Source organism: Ceratotherium simum, chromosome 29 (assembly GCF_057802395.1).
Source record: "Ceratotherium simum simum isolate JZ-2026a chromosome 29, ASM5780239v1, whole genome shotgun sequence".
Lineage (NCBI taxonomy): Eukaryota > Metazoa > Chordata > Mammalia > Perissodactyla > Rhinocerotidae > Ceratotherium > Ceratotherium simum.
The window spans coordinates 20,158,616-20,171,301 of NC_141928.1; the positions used below are offsets into that span (position 1 = coordinate 20,158,616).

The 12,686-nt window shown below is 43.0% G+C and overlaps 1 protein-coding gene across 1 annotated transcript in view; it reads right to left on the reverse strand.

The window, feature by feature from the left end:
* Positions 1 to 12,686, reverse strand: part of PAPPA (pappalysin 1) — a 240,959-nt gene that overhangs the window by 168,511 nt on the left and 59,762 nt on the right. The window contains exon 5 of the mRNA XM_087419210.1: positions 6,056 to 6,248. Coding sequence (XP_087275336.1) covers positions 6,056 to 6,248 — 193 coding nt within the window. The remainder of the gene's footprint in view (positions 1 to 6,055; positions 6,249 to 12,686) is intronic.

The following is a 12,686-nucleotide window of genomic DNA, read 5'->3' on the forward strand; positions in this document are numbered from 1 at the left end:
TAATTTCATCAGGCATCCAAAGCTCCAGTGAGAATTTGATGTGTGGTTGTGAGAATATCTTTTGCCCCATTTGACCTCAAATTTTATTCTTTTAATGATATTTATCAGGTACTTTCCATGTGCTGGGCACCATCCTGTGTCCTAGGTATTAAATAGGAAGAAGGCATGGCTCAGTTCCTTCATCTGAAAATGAGTGGGCTGAACTAGATGATGTCTAAAGAACCTTCTAGCCCCGACGTTCTGGGGATGGATGAGTCACTCCTTGATTGAACAGTCAAAAGCAGTTTCCTTTACCATGCCATCTAATTCATTTTAGCAGCTTTCCAAAGGGCGAGCTAATCTCTCAAAGAGACCAATCCCAGAAATGGAATATTACAGTGGCTTCCTCTACTGTCTAGTGACTTGTGTATTTGGATTCAATCTCCTTTTAGCCATAGCAGCCTCTAGGATCCTACTTGTCATCCAGACTTGGCATCTGTTTAGGAGGCACTTGTGGGGAAGAGAGATGAATGAGCCCTTTGCTCCTGTGCTATTGTGGACCCGAAACTCTGCAAATCTAAGCAACCTCTGCAGAGAGACTGGAAAGGGAAGATGTCAAGAAATGTCCCAGCCCCACCCATTATTTCTCAAAATGCAACAGTCCCGCCAAGACCTCTTTCATCATTCCTGGAAGACTCTCTATCCTTTGGCTACCTGAAAGGACACAGTGGCAGAGCCATATCTCAAGCCTTAGGGCTTTCCATTCACAGAGAAGCTCTGTAGCCCCTAGGCTCACATGGTAAGGAAGAGCATGCTTGTGAGCATCACATTCTGCTGGTGCTCCCCATTCCTCCTCCACATAGCTGCCAGGGAGACCATCCCCAACCTTAAATCTGAACAGGTCATGCATCTGCTTCTCTGTTTAGAGGGTGGTAAACATATGTAGCTGAATGAATGGAAGGATGGATAGATGGATGGATGGATGGATGGATGGATGGATGGATGGATGGATAAATGCCAGTCACTCAGACATGCTGCTAAGACTCATGGCTAACCTCGTCTAGGCCCTCAAATTGCAGATTTTACAGCCTCAGCTTTAGCATTGTAAATATGAAACCATACATAGGTAGAAATTTTGCAAGCACACTAATATTCAGTGATAGGAGAATGATTATATAACATAAGGTTAATCTTCTCAATGGAATATTAAGCAGTTATTACAAAAATATTTATAAAGATTATGCAATTTCATGGAAAAAGTGTAAGCTATAATGTTAAGTGAAAAAGTCATATTCAAAACTGAATCTACAGTAGCATCTCAATTCTGTTCAATTAACCTTAACGTGACAAAATATTATTGGCTGTAATTTCTGGGTGGTGGAAGATAGGATGATTTCCCCCCCTATTTTTATTCATTCTAGTTTTCTGAATTTTCTATATATTTTGAATACATATGAGTTACTTCTGAACTAGCAATAATATTAATTATACAAATATACTTGTAGGCAGGGAATGAGGAGCGGAGAGAGAAACTTCCTCAGCACCATCTGGAGGGCAGAGTTCCATTACAACGACTACAATCTGTGCATGACTCTGAGTCACATGACTGGCTTTATGATTACAATGAGATCACAAACATCCTGGGATGGAATCAGGAACCACACTGATCTTAATGGCCATTGAGCCTTTCTTTCTATTTCTCTAGATGCTTTATTTTGGATGATATGCATATAGTCACCTGCACTTCATTGAGTTCTTGACACATCCTAGGTTCCCAATAAATACTTTGATGAGTGAATAAACCATTATCTACCTGACAGTAAATGTGCCTTGTTTGCACAGAGCTCCACAAAGTGCATCCCCTCATGTTCAATCATTAATTCACGTGTTCCTTCATTGTTTCATCTATTCATTCAGTGGATAGTCATTGAACAGCCTCTGGTAGCTAGCACAGTACAAGTACTAGACATTGACTACCAACAGTGAGTAAATTAGATGTGGTACCCACTGTCACAGAACTTGCAGTCTGGTGGAGGCAATAGTCTAGAAACGAACAGGTAAACAGATACAAAATTAAAGATTCAGTAAGTTCTGAAGGAAAGTAAATGGATGATACAGGAGAGAATAAGGGGGGCGAGGCACGCTGGGCTAATTAAGATTGGACCAGTCACGGAAGACCTCAGTGAGGGGATGCCATTTATGGTGAGACCTAAAGGATAACACAAAGGGTGGATGTAAAGCATTGTAGGTGCAGTCTCAAGGTATGTAAAGGACCTAAGCAGGAAAAAAGGGCTTGGTCCAGAGGGATCCTGAAAGAAACCTGAGTTGCAGGAATCACCAATGAAGGAAAGAGCAGTAAGAGAGGCAGTTGGATAAGCAGGCAAGGGCCAGATCAGTGACAGTCCTGCAGACCACATGTAGATTATACATAAAATAATGGGAAGCCACCAGAGGGTTGTAAGACAGGGAGTGACATGATGTGATTCACATTTTTAAAAGATCAGGCTGAATTCTGAACAAAGAATGGATTGGGGAGAGAAGAACAAAAGTCAAAGCAAAGCCAGCAACTAAAAAGCAATAGCGTGATTCTGGGTGTGGTGGGTGACATTCCCATTTTACAGATTAGGAAACTCAGGATCAAGAGTACCAAGTAATCACGTCAAGGTCATAGCTAGGAAAGTCACAGAGTCAATATGGGCTTTATCAAAATCAGACGGTAAATCCAGCACATCCAGAGAGTATATAATATGTGTTTCTTACCTTTGATTTTTTATTTATTTGATTTTTATGGGCACCTCTATCTACACACACACACACACACACACACACACAGAAATCATAGAAGCATATGATACTAATACTGGAAGAGATCATCTTTCTTACCCAGGTTCCATGAGAATCAAAGCTTAAAGCTCCAAGTCTGTGCTGTCCAATACAGTAGCCACCAGCCCCATGTGGCTATTTAAATTTAAAATAATTAAAATTAAATAAATTTAGAAATTCAGTTCCTTAGTCACACTTGTCACATTTCAAGCATTCCATAGCCACAGTTGGCTAACGGCTACCATATTGGACAGTGCAGACACACACCATTGCCATTACTCCAGAAAGTCCTATTGGACAATGCTTCTGTAAGGCATCCATGGATGAATTAACTTCTTTCTTATGCAAGAATGGTACTAGTTATATACCACCCTTGGAGAATTGACAAAATATTCTGTGTTCTGAGATTTGGAAGAGGAATCTTGGCTGAGAAAGGCTAGATTCCCTTTGACCTACAGATCAGAAAACTAAGGCTGAAGAGGAAGAAGAAATGGATGATGTCACAAAGACTCCAGACCCAGGTATCTTGGTTCCCAGTCCAGTGCTCTTTCTGCTACACCACAGTTGACTGTTCAGACAACTAGAACCATCCAGTCAACACATGTTTGCAAGGCAGATAAAAATAAAGGAGTTAGAAAAGCCAGGGGTGGCCTTGAATTATTTATTCAGTTGCCCATGTGTGAGGACACTGGCTGTGGGAGGATCTGAATATGTTTTTTTAAGGAAAACCCTTGTATTCTCTTAGACCACAGATGTGAGGAACAGCAGGAGGACATGAGGACGGCCAGGGGCGAGAGGTTGGCATTGATGGATGTAGTGGAAAACTCCAGAGATTTTGCAGGGAAAGAGAATTTTCAAGTAGCTAAACAGCTCTGGAAAACTTTGTACAAGATGGGAGCTAATATTTCTTGAACATAGAGCGTGTGTGATAGGCATATCACAGATGTCATCTTGTTGAATTTCCCACAAAAGCCAGATGAAGTGGGCACGATTATCACCTTTTTTATGAAAGAAGACTCAGAGGGTCACAGAAGACCAGAAAGGTGAGACGGCTTACCCAAGTTCCTATAGATTAGGAGTGGGGAAGCTGAGAACAGAACACAGACAGTATGACATCAAAGCTTGTGCACTTTGTACTAAAAGTCAATTTACACAAGTATAAACTCTGTGTGCATGGGAGAGTGATAGTTCCATTTCTTTACAACAATTTATCGAACTTGTGGACCGACTTCCTTTAGCCATAAACTATGGTCTACGTAGCTGTTAACCCTAATTAGACATGTTTCTAAAATGTCAGTTTTAATTTAACATATGATAACTCCGTTATGAAATCTTAGCCTGAACAGAATAGCTATTATATGAGCCTCAAGTACCAACTGACTATAGGTTATTAAAAACATATTGATTGAAGCTGAGGGCACTATGTAATAGAGACATATCTCATTACACAACAATTAACCCTCCAATAGATTTCCAACAATCAGATGGTATTTATTTAATGGACAATAACTGCTTTATGAAATACAAATTGAATACATACACAGGAAGCTTCATTTACAAAACTTCCATTTTTAAGTGGAATTGAGGCCAAGGCTTGACCAAGAGTCTGATACGTCTCATCGCCACAGAAAAAATAAATAAATCTACAGGCTGCTGGAAAGCCTGCTCTGAAGTGTCACATGAGGTTTCCCAAACCCAGCTTTGAGCTCCCAGTGAGGGTGGTGGGGTAGGGGAAGGGGGGTTTCTACAGAGAGCCTAGGGAAAGCATTTCCTGCCCCCTTGATCACATTCACTCAGCTGCCAAATGAAGGTTCGAGATTCAGGGACTGATGGTATTGTGGGAAATTAGAGCCCAAATTTAATGTAGTGCCATGGTCTTATATATTTTTATATACACACAAAACGCACAGACACGCATACACACACACATCCATACACACACACTTGTAAATGAGAGCTCCTTGCCAACTTCTGTGGCTCTTTTGAGGCTAGGGGGAACACTTCCTTCATTATTCTAGTTTTGGAAGGACTTAAGGAAAGCTCATGGGAGCCTGAGACAAGATATTGTAAAATGTGAGTTGGACGCTGGCCCCCAGCACCTTCTGTGGGCTCTTGGTCAAATCTCAGCCTCTTTCAGCTCCAATTCCCGCCTTATCCGGCAAATGAAAAAGGTGATTCTCTATTTATAGAGTTACTGGAAAGGTTAAATGAGACTCTGTATACAAAGAATTTAGTACAGGATCTGACAGGGTAAGCACTTGATAAAGGGCAGAAACCACAACCATTAAGTACTATTAATTAATCATTAGCTGGTTATTATTTTCAGCATCATCAATGTTATATCATCATTATTGGATAAAGCATCCCCAAGAAGGGCTGAGGAGGGCAATATACTAATAAGCCCTAAATAATAGCTAAGTTCCAAACTAGATGTCAACAAAATAGTCTGTTTTCATGACCCTTTAAAATCTGGTTCCCTTAAAGCCTGAGCCCCTCAGGGGGTCTTGATGCTGAAAGGCACCACAAGAGTCCGTTTGATTCAGGTCTCCACCTCCCGGCCACTGAGGCATCATTAGACTTACTTTTCAGGGAAGGATAATAAGACTCAGGGAGGGGAAGTGACTTCCTCAAAGCCACACAGCTAGTAAGTAACAGACAGGGGAGTAGAACTGAGGTATCTTGTGTCTTGGTTTATCATTCCCTGGTCTTCTGAAAATTCCACCTTCAGTTCTACAAAGAAACACTGGGCACAGTCAAAGATTCTAATTATACATATTATATACATGCATGTGTATTTACGTATAATATATGAATATGTGCATATATACATGTACACATATATACACATTCATATCATATATAATATGTATATGAAGGTGTTTTCCCATTAACTAGAGGCAATTTCAACTGCTGAGCTCATGGAGATGAGACCAGGACCTCCATTCCAGAGGAGGTTCTGGCAATAGAATTTTCTAGGTTTTTAATAATAAAATAAAGCTAAACATTCCTTCACTTAAAATATGTATTATTACTTATTAATTTCCACTAGCCATCATTCGTTTACTCCCTGACCCCCCAATTTACAATGTGCCTAGATGGACCAGTGCCTGAGCTAGGTGGTGGGGACAGCTATTGAATAAGAGAAAGGACAAAGAACACAGCAAAATCCCTCTCCAAGGCCGCTTCCCTTCCAAGTTTCCTTTTCTTGGCAGGAGAGAGAGAGAAGGATCAACACTTCATAGGCCACACTCACCTTTCAAAGAAGTGGCCGTCGATGGGCGGGAACCACTCCAGCCTCACGGAGTCAGTCGTGTGGCCCACGATCTGGGGGGCGAGGGCGATAGGCGCCGGCTTTCTGGAGGGCTGCCAGCTCTGGTACACCAGGTCCAGGTAACAGTGCATTCTGGCGACTTGATTGGGCGTGAAGGAGTCCGTGCAGTCGTCATCTGCAAGCAGGCAGAGACAGAGATAAGAACCCGGCTGCACAGGCGGGCATGTGAAAGAATTGTGACGTCTCCTGGAGGCCGGAGAACCAACACCCCAGTCCCGGCCAACTCAGAGCTGGCCTCTCCCAGTGCTCACGAGTTAATGGTCTGTGAACAAACTAGGGTAGTCACACTTCTGGAGGCAGGTGAGAGGGAACAGGAGGAAGGTGAGGCTGGACGGAACAGACAAAGTACATTCGAGACTGGAGAGGGAGCAGCCCGCAGGTCATGGCCCAGGACAAGGGCAAGACAAGCTGCTCTCCATGGGCCCCGAATCCTCTGGTCAGTGAGTCGTACATCCCCTTATTCCTTCCCTCCCTTACCACTCATTCAATATCTCTCATTCATTCATTCATTTACTTGTTTATTCACTCACTCATTCACTCATTCTTTTATATGCTCATTTGCTCCTTCACTCGGTCCACACATTTTCTCATCCACTCATTCATTCACTCTGCTATTTACTGATGCAGTAATGTTGTCCTTTAAACAAACCTTCTGAGCGTCTATTACATATTCCCTGCTCAGTGCCAAGGGCCACAGAAAGATGAAACTTAAAACATTCCTGCCCTTGAAGAGTTACCAGTCTATTATAGAGAGAAGGCCAGTTTGTTGTATGAGTCAAGGTTATTACAAGGCCGCTAAAGTCTGTGATGCTGACCGCCGATGAACAGGAGACAGCATGTTGTGGAAGGAGGGTGACCCAGAAAGGCTTCTGTAGAAGGAGATACTTGAGGTCAACCAGATTGCATGGCTAAGATTAGGAAAGACGGTTGAGGGATTGCAAGACAGGGAGCTGGAGGACCACAGAGGCACGGCGTCCTCTGTGGCGAGTGCAGGCCAGAGTCAGGCTGACCTAGGAAGAATCGAGGGTCAGTGTCCATGCTGGGAATACAAGGACAATGACACCTTCTGCACAGTACTGTCATTGGGACATTTACTGTGTGCTTAGTATGAGCCAGGCATGGTGTACTGTGCTCTGGACACATTTAACTCTCCCACTGTTGTTGGAGTAAATACTATTATTTTCTCCATTTTACAGAGGAGGAAATTGAGGCTGAGAGAGTGTAAGCAACTTTTTTAACATCACAGAGCTAGGGACAGATCTGAGATTCAAACCTGGGCAGTCATGACTCCAAGGCCAGGCTTCTAATCAATATGAGAACTTCTTTCTGAGTGTAAATGAGACCTTGTATGGGTAAAGTATCCTGCAGGTGCTTGATAAACAGGAGTTGAGCCTGAGCCTGAGGAGGCTGGAATACAATCTCTTAAATGTCTTAAAATCTAATGACCTTCAGTCCTACTCTCTCTTTTCTATGATGCCAACTAAAGGCCGTGACCCAAGACTTGTGCCCCAAGGAAGAAGCTTGCCTCCCGTCTCTCCCTCCAACAGCTTTATTCAGCTGCCCCAGAGGCAGGGCAAGACATTGTTTTGGCTTGGTTTCCAAAAACATCACTTCCTAGAGGTGTCAGCCTGGTCAGGGTTTCCGCAGCTGGGGCCCAGACAGAGGAGCCCCGAGCTCGCCTGTTCTTAAAATAAACCCAGCACTGGGAATCCTGCAGCATAAACTCACTTCCCCTTATCAAACAAACAGAAAATAAGTTTGGGCGAGTGCTGGGCAGTGCACGTGACCTTGGGAATCCAGCTTGGGGAAGGGACAGGGGTGCAAGGAGGTTATACACAGAAGCTGCCTCTGTTCCCCTTAGTAATTTTTGACAGTCTCCTTTCCAGTACCCTGGGGATGTCTTTCATATATTTGGAGGAAGTGGAAGAGCCTGGTGTCCCTTAGCAAGCACTATGAAAGAGGGACTAGTTGCATAAATCTCTCTCAAGCCCAGATGCCGCTATGTAACTCCTTGGATACCAAACATTCTATGGCTCCCCATTGCCTGGAGAGTAGAGTCTAAACTTCTCAGTCTGAGAAGGGCCAGATCATTGGGTATGTTTTTCTTTGTTACTGTGAACTTTGCACTTCATCCTGAAAGCCTTGGACAAGCCACTGAATAGGTTAGAGGCAGGAGAAGGGTATGACGGCTAAGGAAATTGGGCTACATAGCTAGATTAGTGCACGAAGGATCTGGAGTCAAATGGGCAAGTGATTTCACACTGTCAATGCCTCAGTTTTCCCATCTGTAAAGTGGAAATGATGACCTCAGAACATGGCTGAGGGTGAAGGAGAGTGGAGCACCAAGAACCATAATACATGCTCACTGTCTCACGATTGGGACAGTTCTTGTGTGTGTGTGCACTTGTGTGTGTGAGTGTTGCAAGACTGGAAGCAAAAAAAAAAAGGAACATAAAATATTCATTCTCTTTGATCTAGCAATATCACAATTAGAAATTCACTAGTAGATATTCATGAATAAACACAGGAAACATATGTACAGAGATGTTTTTTGAAGCATCATTTACATAGTAAAAATATTAGAAATAACACAGTAATAGGGGGATCACTGCAGACATTAAGGCACATGCATAGACTAGAATATGAATCAGTCATTACCAAAAGAAGGAAGTAACTTTAAAACCCAGATCCCTCATGTATAAATCGAGGACATTAAATCAACCCCACTACACAGAGTTGTGAGGATTCAATGGGCTGGAGCACATAAAGCGTTTATCAAGATGAATGGAGAAGAAAAAGAGTATTTTTTTCTCTATACACTCTGATTTGCTTGCTTTTCTTTTCCCAAAAAAAGTGTATTTTCCTTTTGTAACTTAAAAATGAGCCATTTCCATGTTTATCAATAAAAAAGAGTTTGAAAAAAAGGTGGGTGATAGAACCTGGTAGTGGAACAGGGAGATATCTGAACTTCAAAGATGAAGTCAGAAAATGTCTGTCCCAGGGTCCATCACTTAGAGACTTAGCTGCTATCAGAATCTTGGGAGAGGTACCAAAGGGTTTTCCGTTTATCACAAATGCTATGTCTCAATCAGCTAATGTCTAGAGCCAGCCCCTCTTGGCTTCCTGCCTCCACACCCTTCCCCTCCTGACATCCGTGGCCACTTGATCCCGGTTTCCAGGACCAGCCAGGCTCACCTTGTTCTTCTGTCCCCATCTTGTCCCTAAGCAGGAAGGGCTTGCAGGATTTCCGTACCCTGGGAGACTGCATCGTCCCCGTGCTATTGATGTCGTGTCCTGATTTTGCTCACTGAACTCTGCTCTCAGGAACACATCTCCATCTGCAGCTGGGAGGCCACAGAGCATGAAGGCTGTTCAGGGCATGGACTTGGTGCCTCCACTCCCTCTGGAACTTGGGCAAAATGTTGACCCCTGACAGCCTCCCCTTCGCCCACTGTAACATAGGTAATAATGAGGCTACCTATCTCCTAAAGCTGAGGAGAGCGGTTAACAACCTAACCCATGTCTAGTGCATGAATAACTGAGTTGCCCTTTCTAAAAGTCCCTGCTTTTTTGTTGTTTGAAAAATAATGATTATAACAGTAATAACAATAAATGATTATATCCACTGTAGAACATTTGGAATATGCCAAAATTGTTATACAGAAATAAATATCACCCTAAACTTATTACCTAGAGATAACACAATTAATATTTAGTGTACATGTATATGTATAGGTGAATATCTATAATTCTCATCATCACAAGCATATATATCACATATAAATGCATTTATATTTAATATATGTTTATAAATATTTATATATTTATCTACATATATAGTTATATATATATGATATATATACCAGGTCTGACACTATACATAAGGCTCTGGACTGTGTTCACATTAAAGAGTTAACGAATAATCCTACTAAGGGTCATTTATTGAGCACTAGTTATGGTACCAAGGACAGTTCTAAGTCCTTAACCTGTATGGTTACACAGGTAAGCGTGATTATCCTCCATGCTATAGACGGAGTAACAGAGGTTGAGAGAGGAGCAGTAACTCGCCTGGTGTCAAAGGCTAGCACATGAAGGATTTAAGTTTGGTCCCCGCCTCCACACTTCATGTTCTGAACCACTACGTTACTCTGCTTCTTTTTCTCCCCTCAATCGTCTTCTGTATCATCTTTAGCAGCCACATAATGTTGTATCATATGGATGCCTTGTGACTTATTTCAGCAATCCATTCTCTTTGGGCTGTAAGCAGTTTCCAATTTTTTTTTTTTTTTTTTGTGAGGAAGATCAGCCCTGAGCTAACATCCATGCCAATCCTCCTCTTTTTGCTGAGGAAGACCGGCTCTGAGCTAACATCTATTGCCAACACTCATCCTCTTTCTCCCCAAAGCCCCAGTAGATAGTTGTATGTCACAGTTGCACATCCTTCTAGTTGCTCTATGTGGGACGCAGCCTCAGCATGGCTGGACAAGTGGCACGTCGGTGCGCGCCTGGGATCCGAACCCGGGCCGCCATTAGCGGAGTGCACGCACTTAACCGCTAAGCCACAGGGACGGCCCCAGCAGTTTCCAGTTTTTTACACCTAGAAGCATTTTTCTTCTATGCTTGGCTGGTGGTAAATGCCTAATTAATATTTGGAGAATGAACATTGCTAAGAACATGCTTAGGACTAAATCTTTAAGCACATCAACTGATTTGTTTCCTTAGGGTATATTCCTTAGAGGTGGGATTGCTGGGTCAAAGCATATGTGCATGTTAAAAGGTTCTGACACAGAAAGATGAGAACAAGACACTTGTTCCCATAGCCTGGAGAAGGCCTGGTTTCCACACTCTTGAGGAGGGCCTTACTGGAGGATGCTCTTTGTGGGCTCCCTATGGCCTATTATCTTCAGGAATTGGATTCCAGGCTGCTGCTCTTGTATCTGCACAGAGTTTATCTAACAGCGCAATGTGACCATACTCGCCTGTGCTCAACTAGGCTTGCTCCCATCACCTGCCTGGTGCCTGCTTGATCTGAGTACTTGGGATGCTCTCAACTTTCCCCAGTATCAGAAAGGGAACTAAATAATTATTGATTAATACCACAGGCTCTGCAGTAAGAAAGGCTTGCCTTGTTGCTGTGTGACCCTGGGCAAGCTATTTAAGCTACCTAAACCACACTTCCTGCATCCGTAAAATGGGTGTGATAATAGCACTTACCTCATTGGGTTATTCTGAGGATTTTATGAGACAAACCTATGAAATGTCTCACATGGTGTCTGGCATATCATAGGCACTTAGTAATTATTGTACTGCACTAACCGATATGGTAGCCACCAGCCACGTGTGGTTATTTAATTTAAATTAATTAAAATTACGTAAGACTAACAATTGAGTTCCTTAGTCTTACTAGCCATATTTCAAGGGCTCAATAGCCATATATGGCTAATGGTTACCATACCGGACAGCCAAGACACAGAACACGTCCATTTTGCAGAAAGTTCTATTAGATAGCACTGCACTAGACTCTACCCAACTAATGACCAAGCCTAAGAAAGAAGCACCCAGGAAGGAAAGATCTAGCAGCAGTGGACTCAGTGAGGTCTCCGCCCTCTCGGCTTGACTGCAGAGCCCCCTGTGCATCGCTCTCCTCAGCCCTGAGAACCCGATCTTGTTCTGCATTTTGAATTTCATCTAGCTGCTTTTGTCACCTCATCTATCAGAGATCCTAAGGAAAGCAAACATTTCAAAGCTCGTGGTCGCCTCGAATATGCTTTTGCGGGTGTAAGTTTGTTATCGTAGCTCAGTGAATTAGTTCTGCTGTTAATGGGTCACTGAGCTGAGGGGTTCCTTTAAAAAAACAACAGTAAATCAATCACCCTTTAGATCTGTACAAAGGGGAACCAAAAAAAAGATTTAGTTTATGGGGGTCTGGTAGCTGGTGGCAGCTCCTAGGCCTCTAAGAGGCCGGCAAACTTCCAAACCCATGTTATTGTTTATTTTCCATGTGCGTTGAGCTGGCCAAGGAAAGGTGCTACAGAAATGGAACGTAAGCAGGGCTGTGTGAGGGGACAGGGCACCGGATGTGAGATGTCGGCTTGGCTGGGAATGGGAGCCCAGTGGGAATCTGCTTTTGAGGAAATACCCAGCACTCTGGTCTTTTTTAGAGACCTAAATGTAAAGACTCTTTATGGTGCTAAGGATGGGTTACTGACCCTTCAAGAGACCTCAGGTTCGAAGCGTATGAACCTTAAACTAGGGAGGCCCCCAGAGGTCATCAGCCCAAATAGGAAAGTAGGAAGGCCCTTTGGGGATCACAGAATTCATTGGGTTTCAGCAGGGAAATCATCTTTTCAAATGCAATCTGAGGCAAAATCCCAACAGAAATGAAAAACTGTTAGAAGAGGGGCTTCCTTGGTTTAAGCGGAGAAGGAAACGTAGAACCCCCTCGTTGAGCCACATGGGGCAGCCCCACAAGGCATCTCTATAAGACAGAGTAACAAAAACACCCAAATTGCTCAGTATCCCATCCAACCATCAGCTAGGTCTCTTTTGAAGA